Source organism: Stegostoma tigrinum, chromosome 24 (genome assembly GCF_030684315.1).
Source record: "Stegostoma tigrinum isolate sSteTig4 chromosome 24, sSteTig4.hap1, whole genome shotgun sequence".
In the NCBI taxonomy this organism is placed as follows: domain Eukaryota; kingdom Metazoa; phylum Chordata; class Chondrichthyes; order Orectolobiformes; family Stegostomatidae; genus Stegostoma; species Stegostoma tigrinum.
Genome location: NC_081377.1, coordinates 45,911,821 through 45,926,009, shown reverse-complemented (window position 1 = coordinate 45,926,009; position 14,189 = coordinate 45,911,821). Strand labels below are relative to the sequence as shown.

The following is a 14,189-nucleotide window of genomic DNA, read 5'->3' as shown; positions in this document are numbered from 1 at the left end:
ATTTCTGCTCTTTGTAAATATACAATAGTGATGGAAACTGTCCCATATATAAGCTGTTTTAATCAATCCATTCACATACTATTACACATGCTTGACGCAGATGGCCTTCTGTCCTAGAGGTAGGGCTACTACCACTGTACCACAGGTGCTTAATTTCAGTTGTGAGGTTAATGCACAAAACACTGAATAAACACAAGCCCTTCCTGAATGAGGAGGCTCAGGATCAAATGTTGTTTCTCAACTCTAATGACAGAGATTTGCAACTTGTAGTTTGCGATATTTCGCATGCAGTTACTTCTCACCTGAATTTGCTGGACAACTTCTGTATAATTAACAATGAGGAACAAAAGCAGAAGTTGTTGAGCAGCTCAGGAGGTCTGGCAGCATCTCTGAAGAAAAAATCCGAGTTAACAATTTGGGTCCTCAGAAGGACCTGAAACGTTAACTCTGACTTTTTTTCTTCACAGATGCTGCCAGACTTGCTGAGCTTTTCCAGCAAATTCTGTTTTTGTTCCTGATTTACGGCACCTGGAGCTCTTTTGATTTTCATCAACAATGAGTGTCATTTACTTCACTCTTGGTGGCCCAAAATTATAGGTTCGTTTGATACTAATAAATGCCAGAAAAAAACAGAGGAAAGACCCCAGGAAGTGTTCTGCCTAAAATGTAGAGTTGTTGTGAGATATTTCTACTCAACCTGCTCAGAGCTGCTGTTGCACATCTATGGGGCAAGTGGGACTGGAGCCCAGCCCTCCTGGTCCTGAGATAGGGACATTATCTCGGTGCCACAAGAGCTCCTAGAACTGCTGTGCTACATTCCATCCCAATTTCAGTCAGTTGCACCTAATTTGCATTTTTTTTTAGGCTAAAAGCCATTTGAGAAGGCTTAGGCTGACTCTACACTTGCAGCCAGTGCCGTCTCTGCATGCACCAACACACATGCAAGCACAAAGTCAACGTGTTCCTTTTAATGTCACATCCAGCAACAATGCACCGCAAATTGTCAATAAGCATGAATAAGATCACCAGGGCTAGAGAAACGCATATATAATTATGAGGAGCCCTCATGATTAGCCCTCAAAGTGTCAGTTTTATGAATCTTTCTCCATGCTTTTATTTAAAGCTCATTTTAAATGTGGTGATTTCAGTCAGACTGTATATATATTGAATTATTGAAGTTCATCAATTTTTCTGAAATAATGACCTTAAGATCCAGCAAGGTCAATTTGTGATTTGTAATTGCAACTTTTTGAAAGGTCACCAAATTTTTGCATGAGCATCAGGGTGCAACTGCACATGTGCAGATCACAGAATTGTTACGGTCCAGAAGGAGGCCATTCAGCCCATTGTAGCAGTCGGTTTTATCGTTGGCACCTTGTCTCTGTGTTGGAAACACTCACTCTGAAAGTTAATAGCACTCAAATCAGGACACCACACTTTAGGGAGAATGTCAACACCTCTGAGAGGGAGTAGAGGGGATCAGCAAGATTGGTGCCAGACAAAGAACTTCAACCCATGTGGGGAGACTGGAGAAGCTAGGATTGTCCTCCTTGGAGAGAAGGCGGCCAAGGGGCTTTTTGGTCAATGTATTCACAAACACGTTTTTTCTTCTAATAAAGTAAATAAGCAGGAATTGTTTCCAGTGGCAGAAACATTGGTAACCACATGATTGAGATTGAAGGATGACTGACAAAAGAAGATTGAGAAAACTTTGTTTTCACCAGTAAATTGTGCTCTGGAATACACTGCCAGGAACAGATTGAACTGTACCTTTCAATAGGGAACTGTGTATTCATGAAGACAGAAACAGTCATTATAGGACTAGAGGGAAAGGACAATGCTGTGGAACTAATTGAGTAGCTTTTCAAAGATCTGGAAAAGGCATGATGGGAAGAATGGTCTCTTGTATTCCATGTTTTCTTTCCTTCTTAGAAAAACAAAAGTAGGCCTCCTCCTAAACTAACCAATCCCTGTACCTCCTGAAGTTAACCCAGTCCCTTACATCAACTGTCAGGTTTGGTACCATTTTAGTAAAACTATTCCTCAGTTAATGTACTGATGGTTTTATGTTTATAAGCCAATTTAAGTAACAACACATGGCTATTCTAAGGCTTAAACCATGCATTCATGCAATCTCCTGACTGTTTTCAAACAGTTTTAGTATGTTGTCCCTCAAATGCCTGATTCTGTAAAAGGTATAAAATTAAGACATTTCATTTTTAGTACTGACTTTGCCAATTTAAATGAAAGCACACTTGCAACAACACTGATTATCCGCAAGCTGGTTCCCACCTTCTCTTGCCGTGTACTCATTGTCTTCAATAAGGCGGGCAAGACCGAAATCAGCAATCTTGCAGCAGAGCTCTTCAGAAACCAGGATATTTGCTGCACGAAGATCTCGATGGATATAATTTTTTCTTTCAATAAAGGCCATTCCCTCAGCAATCTGCGAAAGAAGTCATAAAACAGATAGATACAGTGAGAGATTAAAATGACAGTAGGAACCTTTATCCCAAGTAATGAGGCCATAACATGAGCAGTTTTAAAACTAGCTGCAGATTTTGAATTGAATTTTATTCGAGTTCTAATTTTTACCGATAAGAACAAAAACAGAAGTGTGAACTTTGAGGATAAATGAGTCCCTTTTTGATTGTGTATTTAAATATATTAATGTCATTCTTTGAAGGGCTTATTCAAGATGCTTGCTTTGAGTTTTAATTTGAAGTAACTTCCCTGTCATTGATACTGTCCTAGTAATTTCTCACGTGTTTTCAGCCAACTTTGCTCAATCTTTAACCCCATTTTTCTCTAGCTTCTGATCCCCCCTCCTGCATACATCAAATTTTTAAAAAAGTCTAAATCAACATTTCGTCAAAGATGGATCACAAAAGCAAGGATATTGCTCCCCTAAATTTTTCAGTGAGATTAGATACATTCAGAATTCTTCCCAATCCCAATGGATGACGCAGTAACTATCCTAATAAAACTGTTACCTTAATTGAACTGTTCACAGGAATAGTAATATTAATGACTCAATATACAACAAAGAAGGCAGATTACTTCATAATGCCTGAAGAGTTGATGTAGTGACCTATTTACTACATCAATTGATCCTATCTAACATACTTGTTCATTTTTAGTACGTTCAACACTATTTACACTGCATGCGAGCAACATCAAGTGGTTTATGATTGATAATGCTGAACTGTTTGAAATATTTTGTGACCGCTGAATGAATTTTTCTCATTGGCATACTGGCATTGATACTTTAAGAATAAAATTCTCAGGCTTGGGTGTCTCTGGCAAGGTCTGTGTTTATTGTTCATTCCTAGCTTCACTGAACTGTTCTGGATCACTTACCCCACAGGGAAAGGTTGGGTATGTGGGCCCCGTGTCACTGGAGTTTAAAAGAGTGAGAAGTGATCATAATGAAACATACAAGATCCCGAGGGATCTGAAAAGAAGGTTTGCCTTGAGAGAGAGGCTAGAAGTAGCAGTTTAAACATTTTCACCCATTTAGGACAGAGACTAGAAGAGTCTTTTACTCTCATTTCTGTAGAATTCTTTCCCCAACAAACAATTGGGTATAGATCATTGAACATTTTGAAGGCTGAGTTGGATTGACAATAAAGTTAAATAGGGTGCAGAAAGGAAAGCAAAGTTATTAAATGATGGAGAAGGCTTGAGGGGCTGACTGGCTCACTCCTGCTCCTAATTTGAATGCTTGTATCACTTCAGAAGGCTGCTACATAGTCAACTACGTCAGTTTGGGACTGGAGTCACATACAAGCTGGATAAGGACATTCAGCAGGCTCCTTTCCCTAAACTGACTTCAAATATCAGTTTAGTTTTTGCGGCAATCCAATTGTATTCAGTTATTTTTAATATGGTGGTTTTGTCTCTTTTCTCCCCCAGATTTTTTATATTTAATTCATAAACCAACCTAATGAGATGGTCTTACACGTTACATGTTCTCTGGATTATCAGACGACATCAGTGGTCTGATGTAATTGAGTCAATTCACATAACAACGACATGACCACAGCCCTATTGACACGCGGCTTCATTGGAACATAGTGTGGAGTTGAGGACTGTTTATTGTGCTTTGGTACATTTGAAGGAGCTATATTGCAGTTTGACTTCCACAAAGCATTTTTAACAGGTGTCAATGTTACTTTGCGTTCTTAGCTAAGCTACAGTTTGTGTGCCTGCAGGAAATCTGACAAACCCACAGAGCTATTTCCTAATCCAAGAGCACTCTACCACCAGCTGTAGTGAATTTTTATACAAAACTATGCTCTCATTTAACTGAAAATCTAATATACATTGACACTTCTTGACATTCATATCATTACTTGTTAAATTCCATGATAACTGTACTTGTAGAAGCAAGATAATTGCTCCTATGTGGATTTGGTCTGAGATAAAAATATTAACCTTTTTATTTAATGCAAGCTTTTTCTGTTAAATTCAGAGATTTCTTCTGGCATTCTCTGGTCGGAGACAGATCTGAACCAACAACTTTCTCCACGAGGAAGGCAAGGAGGCAGGTTCACAATCCAGCCCAGCTGGAAGGGAGAAATCGCACCTGGTGTTGCTGGCACCAACCTGAACCACTGCAACAACCTAGAACACGGAGCCAACCAGCACCTTGAGTGGCAATAGCAACTTGCACTTTGACAGGAATGTCGTGGCCTGCAGCTAAGGACAGCGCCGGTAGGTTTTATTCCAGCCCACAACTGATTTGCGTTCCTCCTGCTCTCTTACTGCTTGCTGCCAGTGCTTGTTGGAAGGACTTGCAGGTTATCAAGCTGTTTGACCCTGAAATAAACTCATCTTCCCCGAACATCAGCTCCTGGAGCAAGACTTGAAGCTGCATCAGGGATGCTACCCAACTCCATAACAAGATCTTTTCAATATATTGAATGGGTCAACGTTATGCACAAGCCTTTGACAATCCTTGTTGTCCTACCCGCTTGCAGCCAATCTCTTGATTACAGGTAAATCATCCTGATCCATGTTTACATACACCTGTACAGGAATTCTGATGAAACTCCTTTTAACAAGGAAACTGTGCTTTCACAGCACTCCACACTTAGTAGAACATCTTTCAAGTTTCAATGAACAAAAGTGAGACCTTAGTTTGTCAATATTTCATTCTAATGTACTTATCCCTCATCTCAGGTTATTGGTTCAGCTCAAAATAACTCTGTTTTGCTTATTTTACTTATCAGTTTACTTACCACTCTGATTACTATACCAGCACATCTTTTAGGAAGTATTTCACAGCAGCAACAGAGCATTATCATGCATGTCAAAATTTGCTCTTAGCTTCTATAAATGTAAAGGTTTATTCTGGATTTGGAAGTGCGTGACCAGTTAAATAGGAGATAACTGACAATAGTCTTGGACTTCTGTCCCATTGATTGATCAGATAATAGTAGTTAGTTTCACAATCTGTCTTTTTCCTGAAACTTTTCTAAGATGGGTGCCCATATTGGAAATTAGTGTTCACTTGTTAACAAGCTAGATTGCATTTCAATGGTTTCAAGTCTCTTCACTGTTAGAACCAGTAGTATTGAGATGCTCAAACATTGCTTTTACATCTATTTTGCCTTTTTCCTGTGCCATAGTACAAACCAAGGTGTGTGCACTTAATGACCAAAGCTGCAACCTACCCCTGTAAGATGAAAAACAGACAGCAATCAGCTAGACTTGGGGCTTGAGCTCTGTCTTATTGGGTTGGATTGTTGCACTCATTTCATGCATACGCTGTTTTGGTTGCTCTTTGAATTTTTACATACCACAAAATGACTGGATGTCTTTAATTTACTGTGTGCTTCTTTGCAATATGCTTCTGAAACAAAAGCGTATTATTGCGGCTGTGGTAAGAGTTGGTAGGTTTACCTAGTTTTACTTAACATTTCAATGTGCAACGGGATGTGGTTAAGATTCTTTATGGTGCTCAGCATGCAATTGTTTGGGTTTTTATCGGTAACATATTGCTCATCCCCAATCATTGTCAAGTCCACTGGGACTCCTCCTTGGCCTATTTAATCAAACCTTAGAAATGTCAGTGTTATAAACAGCGGCAGCTAAACTCCTCTCTACAGGAAAAATGTTGTTGACAAATAGATCAGATGCAAACATTTCCTTGAGGATTTTGAAATCAATCCTAAAACTGCACAGGGATAAAAAGAAACAAAGTGTGGAAATCTGGAACAATATGAAACAATGTTGGAAATACAGCAACCTGATAGGTTTCTGCTCAGAAGAATAGCTGAACGCTTCAGAATGAAATATCCAGCAGAGTGATTTCGGGTGTGCAAGATCTTTCTGTTTCCGGACAGTGACAAAGCTACTGCTCCTTCTCAGCATATTCTCTGTTACAGTTCCACGTGTAGCCATCACTCAGTGCTAGTAACTCACCTGTGCTGCCATATCAATGAGCTTAAATATGTTGAGTTTTGATCCAAGAGATGTCTTCAGAAAATCCACAAGGCTACCTGGAAAAGAGAGAAAAAAGGAAGATAAATGCCATACTTTCCTGCAAAACATTTTGGATTGAGCAAACAGCAGACTGGATTCTGTTTGACAACAATTTCTAGTATTTTAATAATTTTTGGTAAGGCAGGCTTTGAAATCTATATTTTCTTGTGAGAAAGACTCAAAGCTTAATACGAATTGACATGAATGAGGTGCTTTATTTTGCACTTCAAGTCCATACTGCACATTGAGCCATCTGGCTGAAAATATTTACACATACACTGTCCCTGAGGCTGATGGTTCTTTACATCTATCTTCAATTCCTTACATACTGTAACATCCTTTATTTATACAGTGGGTCATTACACACAGCTCTCTAACATCATGCCTAATAGCACTCACTTTACTAGCTCATTCCAGACTAATGAATTCTCCTTAACCGATGTCAGAATGAAACCATCAGTTTTATCTCGGTGATTTACATGAAACTCGATATCACACACACCAGGACTTCCCCTTTATCCAGAATTGACTGGGGAACAGTGTGACCACCAGTCGAACATTTAAACTTAGCAACATGAGTGGTCAGTTGTTTATCCCTTGAGGGAATAAACTTGATTAAACATCAAAGAAGAGTTGATCCTGAAAACCTACCCCCACCTAGCAAGAAAAGCCAAGTTTCTTTCAGAGCAATGGAGCAATTAACACAGTTGAACCCATTTTTAAAAATTGACTTGACTAAAATTGGGATCAGAGATAATGGGAACTGCAGATGCTAGAGAATCCGAGATAACAAAGTGTGCAGCTGATGAACACAGAAGGCCAAGCTGCATCTTAGGAGCAGATGCTGCTTGGCCTGCTGTGTTCATCCAGCTTCACACTTTGCTATCTTTACTAAAATTGGGATGTGGGCTTTGCTGATGGGGCCAGTATTTATCGTCCATCGCTAGTCACCCCTTGAGAAGGTGGTGATGAGCCGTCTTCATGAACTGCTGCAGTCCTCCTGCTGTAGGTTGACCCACAATGTTGTTGGCGGGGGAATTCCAGGAATTTAACCCAGTGATGCTATGACAATATATTTCTAAATCAGAATGGTGGAGGGAAACTTGTACATAGTGGTGTTCCCATGTATCTGCTGCTCTTGTCCTTTTCGATGGAAGTGGGTGTGGGATTCAAAGGTGCTGTTTAAGGAGTAGGTGTTTGTGGGTGCTGATCAAGCAAGCTGCTTTGTCCTGGATGCTGCCAAGCTACTTCAGTGTAGTCAGAGCTGCACCAGCCCAGGCAAGTGGGGAGTATTCCACCTCACTTCTGGCTTGTGCTGAACATTTCTGTTCAAACAGCAGAAAGAATCAGTGAGATGTTAAACAATTATTTGGAAATTGTCAAGAGTAATTTTCAGCCTTCAGTAAGCATGGGGAATTAGTGTCAGTGAAAATACTTTGTAGCACAAAGCACTGGCCTTTGATTTGGGAGCGTTCTTACTCAGCTCTGCATTAAGACATAAAAACTGAAAGTTCCGAGGGAGGCTTATCAGATCCCAAACATTACTCTGATGCTGCCAGACCTACTGAACTTTTCCAGCAACTTCTGTTTTTGTTCCTGCTTCAACACATGTTCTCCAGGCCTTTCTCTTGGATGATTTGCAGAGAACAGGTGAAATTTCAGTCGGTATCCTTTCTTTGATTTTTGTGTCACAAACAGGGTGGTCAAGTTCTTGCACCTTATTTTTGTTGGCCACACTAACTAACAGTTTGTCAAAGCTATTCAAATGGAAATAGATGGTTTAGCTTAAGTTCTATTCACCACGCCATTGCTAAGAATAGAGTATCACAGGAGAACTGCATAGTTCTTTTGAATTAACTGCAATGATCTTTTTGCAACTTCAGAGCACCATGCTGATGCTGCATCATGAGGCAAGGGTTGTGAACTTAATTTTTGCCCCAGAACATCATAAAACAGCATTTCATGATCTTTGGTTCACTTTGAGGTCATCATCAGAAGTATTTGTAAGCTTCCCAGATGTAACCAGATGTTCTTTCACATGTTCTACACAGAGTACTTCAAATTTAACTCAGTTTCTAGGATGATCCCAACGTCATGCCTTCAAGATGCATTTGGGGGGACTTATTTTAAAAAAAGCCTTTTTTGAATATTTCACACTTTACCCTGTTTTCAAATTAATGCTCCTGGGACAGGATGAGCTACTTTGGAGTCGGACATGTGATTCATCCATTTGCAAAAACATTTTGAATGCGAAAACAAAGTTAAAAACAAAGTAAAACAGAGGGAAGAGGGAGGAGGTTTCACTCAACAAATTGAAATGATGAATGTAGACATACAGTCAGAGAACTGTAGAATTCAATACAGTTCATGAACATGAAGGATGATAATATTGAAATTGTTCTTTGAGCTGAGAGATTTATAAAGTAATGGTATGAATTTGAGGAGTTTGAACAGGATTTGGTCATAGCACAGAACCAATGTGAGAAAAGAAGACCCTTTAGTCTGTTTGGATGTTTTCTCCATTTTCCTATTATTACCCTTGGAGAAATGGAAGGAAGCAGCAGCATTTTTTCCAGGATAAGGATTCTCCTCCTCCATCACTGTTTAGTGACAGGGTACAGATGTAACACAGCTTAATCCATCACTTCTTCCTCTGTTTCAGCCTTTCCTTTCCCATGAAGCAATCCTAACACTCCTAACGAGGGGAACCACTCATGGCTCAATGCACAAGAACAGCCTCCAGCCCAGTGCAAGGGGGTGGATGTTTGCTAGGGATTTCGTAAACAAGGCTATCCTCATGGTCAAGTCTCATGTTATCAGATGGCACAATCATCAGTTCTTTTCTCATTTTCTCCATTTCCAGAACTTTATCAAAGACATTGACTTCTCAATGCCTCTGGGTAAACCTCACAAGACTGGTCATTGTTCACAGGAAATTGTTGGATTCAAATCAAGATAGTATAAAGGACCCATTCGAATCTCCTTTAAACAGAAAGTGAAGGCTAAAACACTCCATTAAACTTGGATGAATAATTGCTCAGTGGCCTGAGCCTGTTCTGTTTCCTTTCAACAGCCTTGACTAGAAACTTTGGATAAATACATTTCTTAAAATGGGGTCAAAATAATTTTTGAGGGCTCCTTGAGATTTTTTGTGGGCTATATTTTAATTTACAGGGGCTACTTTTTGGCTTTCAGGGGCTTTTTTCTCATTTTCAATAGCTCATTTATTTGATAACACATTCACGGAGTAACTCTGTATTTCTGTTGATGTAGAAAGTTTGGATTCACACAGATGTCGAATTGGAATCACTCACTAATACCCTCAATAATAATCAATTCTCCATTAAACAGAAATCAATAGCATACAGGAAAAAGCAACCTCCTGGATACAAAATTGATATAAGATCACAGTCATAAACTAACTAAGGTTTTTTTTCAAAATAATTGACACATGCAAATATGGATTTGCCTTCAGGAGGGTATGTTACTGCATGTGGCAATGCCTGCATTCTCCATCAGAACAGAAGAAACTGGATGCGGAGGTTGTGATAATGAAGTCTCCAACAGACATTTGCTAATCCAGTTACTAGATACAAACATTACATGCACAGGCACATCTGCATCTAGGCTGATACCAAGCCACTAAAAAGCATGTTTCTTGTAGCATGTCATGCTTCAAGTGATACCAGGGTTAGATTGAGCTTTATATCCTCAGGTCAGGTACTATGGTGAGGATATCATATCAGGAGACTATTGGTTAAAGGTATGCTGACACACTGACCATGAGAGAGAATATGGCACACACTGAACGCATCTTTAGCTGCTTCATGAATGACCTTCCCTCCATCATAAGGTCAGAAGTGGAAATGTTCACAGATGATTGCCCAATGTCCACCATCATTCACAACTCCTCAAATGCAAGAAGATCTGGACAATAACCAGGCTTGGGCTGACAAGTGGCAAGTAACAATCATGCCCCACAAATGCCAGGCTAAGACCATCACCAATAAGAGACAATTTCAGTCCTGACCCTTGACAATCAATGTGTTACCATCAGTGAATCACCCCTTGCAAACATCTTGTTGTGGGGGGAGGGGTCAACATTCCCCAAAAACTGAACTGGACTTGACATATAACTATGAATCAAAGGTGCTGAAATAGAGATGGTTGACAATGTCATGTCCTTGGGAATGATGATCACTAATAATCTGTCCTAGTCCACCCATGAGGTGGTCAAGAAAACACAGCACTGCCTCTACTTCCTCGGGAGGCTAAGGAAACTTGGCATGTCTGCAAGGACTCTTACCATCATTTTAATTGATGCATGATGGAAAGCATCCTACCTGGATGCATCACAGCTCAGTAGAGCAACTGCTCTGCCCAAAACCACAAGAAATTACAGAGAGTTACGAGACCAGGCCAGTCCATCAGACAATCCAGCCTTCTTCCCATTGATTCCATCTATACTTTCTGCTGCCTCAGGAAAGCAACCAACATAATCAAAGACCCCTCCAATCCCGGTTATACTCTTTTCCACCTTCTTCCATTGGGCAGAAGATACAAAAGTTAAGTATACACAGACGAACAGATTCAAGATCAATATCTTCCCCATGGTTATCAGACTTTTGAATGGACCTCTCAAATGCTAATGTTGATCTCTCTCTCTCTCTCTCTGCATTTTCTCTGCAGCTATAACATTGTGTTCTGTTTTCTGTTCTGCTGCCCTGATGCACTTTGTATTGTACAATCTGCCTGTATGTCGCACAAAACAACACTTTTCACTGTATCTCGGTACATGTGACAGCAATAAATAAAATAAAATCATATTAAATCAAGTTAATGACTAAACAGCAGGTCATAAATGAGGAATCCTGCAGCGAGTAACTCACCTCCTGCCTCCCCAAAACCTGTCACCATCTACGAGGATTAAGTCCGGAGTGTGATGGAATACTCTCCACTTGCCTGGATGGGTCCAGCCCCAACAACACTCCAAAAGCTTGACACCATCCAGGATAAAGCAACCCGCTTGATTGCATCCCATCCACAAGCATCCTTTCTCTGCATTCAGTACACACTCAGTAGCACTAATGTTTATCATCTATAAGACACATTGCAACATTTCACAAAGGCAGCAGCTTGTGAACTTCTAACTAAAAGGCCAAGGGCTGCAAACATATGGGAACACCACCTCCTCCTTGTTCTCTTCCAAGCCACTCACCATCCTGACTTGGAAACATACTGCCCTTCCTTCACTGTCACCCGGTCAAAATCCTGAAACTCCCTCACCTACGGCATTGTGGGTCTACCTACGGCATCGTGGGTAGCAGTGGTTCAAGAAGCAACCACCCCCTCATGGGCAAGTGGGGACGGGCAATCAATGCTGAGCCCAAGCAGTGTGTCAGTGTGGGTCAGTGTTTATTCACTTTCTTAGTCATTCTTTTTATTTACTTAATACATGCTCCTTTCTTTTTTGTCTTTTACTATTACTCAATAAATGTTCATATTTAGGTAAGTTGCTGTTGATGAGCCTTCTTCTTACTTCATTTAACTGAATCTGAAAGGAACTTCTTGGATGCTCTCTGTGATCCAAAACACAAGGAAGTAAGGTGATAGTAGATGGAAAGTATTCAGCCTGGAGTTCAGTGACCAATGGTGTTCCGCAGGGATCTGTTCTGGGACCTCTGCTCTTCGTGATCTTTGTAAATGATTTGGAAGAGGAAGTGGAAGGGTGGGTTGGTAAGTTTGCCGATTACACAGAAGTTGGTAGAGTTGTGGATAGTGAGGAGGGCTGTTGTAGGTTGCAACAGGACATTGACAGGATGCAGAGCTGGGAAAAGAAGTGGCAGATGGAATTCAATCTGGAAAAGTTTGAAGTGATTCATTTTGGAAGGCTGAATTTGAATACAGAATACAGGGTTAATGGCAGGATTCTTAGCAGTGTGGAGAAACAGAGGGGTCTTGGAGTCCTCATCCATAGATCCCTCAAAGTTGTTACCCAAGTTGATAGAGTTGTTACAAAGGCATATGGTGCATTGGCTTTCATTGTCCGGGGAGTTGAGTTTAAGAGCTGTGACATTATGCTGCAGCTCTATAAAACTCTGGTTAGACCACACTTGGGATATTGTGTTCAGTTCTGGTCGCCTCATTACAGGAAAGATGTGGAAGCTTTACAGAGGGTGCAGAGGAGGGTAGGTCTTATGAGGAAAGTTTGAGGGATATAGGGCTTTTTCTCATTGGAGTGAAGAAGGATGAGAGGTGACTTGATAGAGGTGTACAAGGTGATGAGAGGCTCAGATAGAGTGGTTAGCCAGAGACTTTTTCCCAGGGCAGAAATGACTATTATGAGGGGGCATAATTTTAAGGTGTTTCGAGGAAGGTACGGGGAGATGTCAGATGTACACAGAGAGTGGTGGGTGCATGGAATGCGCTGCCGGCAGCAGTAGTGAAGTCAGATACTCTAGGAACATTTAAGCAACTCTTAGATAGGCACATGGATGACAGAAAAATAATGGGTATGCAGAGGAGTTTTAATCTTAGAGTCGGATAATAGGTTGGCACAACATCGTGGGCCAAAGGGCCTGTACTGTTCTGTATTTTTCAATGTTCTATGTTCTAATTTAGAAGTTTGAGCAGTGATCTCTTGAAATGTGCAAGAATTGAAGGGGATTGATAGGGTACCAAGGGTAAGATTGTTTCACCTGGCTGGTGAATCTAAAATAGAAGCTCAGGATAAGGGGCAGGTCATTTAAGATTGGGGAAAGGAGCAATGTTTTCACTCAAAGGACTGCGATTCTTTAGAGTTCTTTAGCCCAGCAGAATGTGGATACTCCATCTTTAAGTTTATTTAATTTGAAACAGACAGATCTTTAATCTCTGAGGGAATTCAGGGATATGGAGAATGGTGGGAAAGTATAGCTGAGACCCAAGAACTGCTATGATCAAATAGACTGGTAGAACAGACACGATGGGCTGAAGGGTCTTGTTCCTAATTATTATGATCTTGCATTTATTTTTGAACTTTATACAGGACGTGGACTCCAGCCCAATATTTCAAAGCACTGGCCCATGCTTTTGTCCACCAAATAACGGAAATGATTTGAGATGGGAAATGGAATGTTGTCGTCAGGAAACATCAGAATGTACCACTGTTGTCACAGACTAAAGTGATGAAATGAAGTCTGATTAATTTCGGAAAACAGACTGTAATGACCCAGAACAAAACACATTATTCATTGGGCTTGACCTTAAAAAGACAATATGTTTTGGAATGCTTTATGTGAACTTTGAAGATAAAACATAAGTGTAGGATTGAAAGTTTGAGATCTTTTTAAAATGAAATGGCAGAATATATTAGATTAGATTTCCTACAGTATGGAAACAGACCCTTTGGCCCAACAAGTCCACACTGCCCCTCGGAGCATCCCACGCAGACCCATCCCCCTATAACCCTCACACCCCTGAACACTACAGGCAATTTAGCACGGCCGATCCACCTAGCCTGCACATCTTTGGGCTGTGGGAGGAAACTAGAGCACCTGGAGGAAACCCACGCAGGCACAGGGAGAACGTGCAAACTCTTCACAGACAGCTACCCAAGGCTGGAATTGAACCCGGGTCCCTGGTGCTGTGAGACAACAGTGCTGATCACTGAGCCACTGAGCTGCCCTAATATGATGGGAGTGGACACTTCCATAGATGTT

General features: G+C 40.7%; 1 protein-coding gene across 2 annotated transcripts in view; it reads right to left on the bottom strand.

Annotated features, from left to right (window-relative positions):
- lck (LCK proto-oncogene, Src family tyrosine kinase) overlaps nucleotides 1–14,189 on the bottom strand; it is a 130,143-nt gene that overhangs the window by 17,855 nt on the left and 98,099 nt on the right. For both annotated transcript variants that reach the window (XM_048558350.2, XM_048558351.2), the window contains exons 10-11: nucleotides 6,430–6,506; nucleotides 2,293–2,446 (exon numbers count right to left, since the gene is read on the bottom strand). In XM_048558350.2, coding sequence (XP_048414307.1) covers nucleotides 2,293–2,446; nucleotides 6,430–6,506 — 231 coding nt within the window. The remainder of the gene's footprint in view (nucleotides 1–2,292; nucleotides 2,447–6,429; nucleotides 6,507–14,189) is intronic.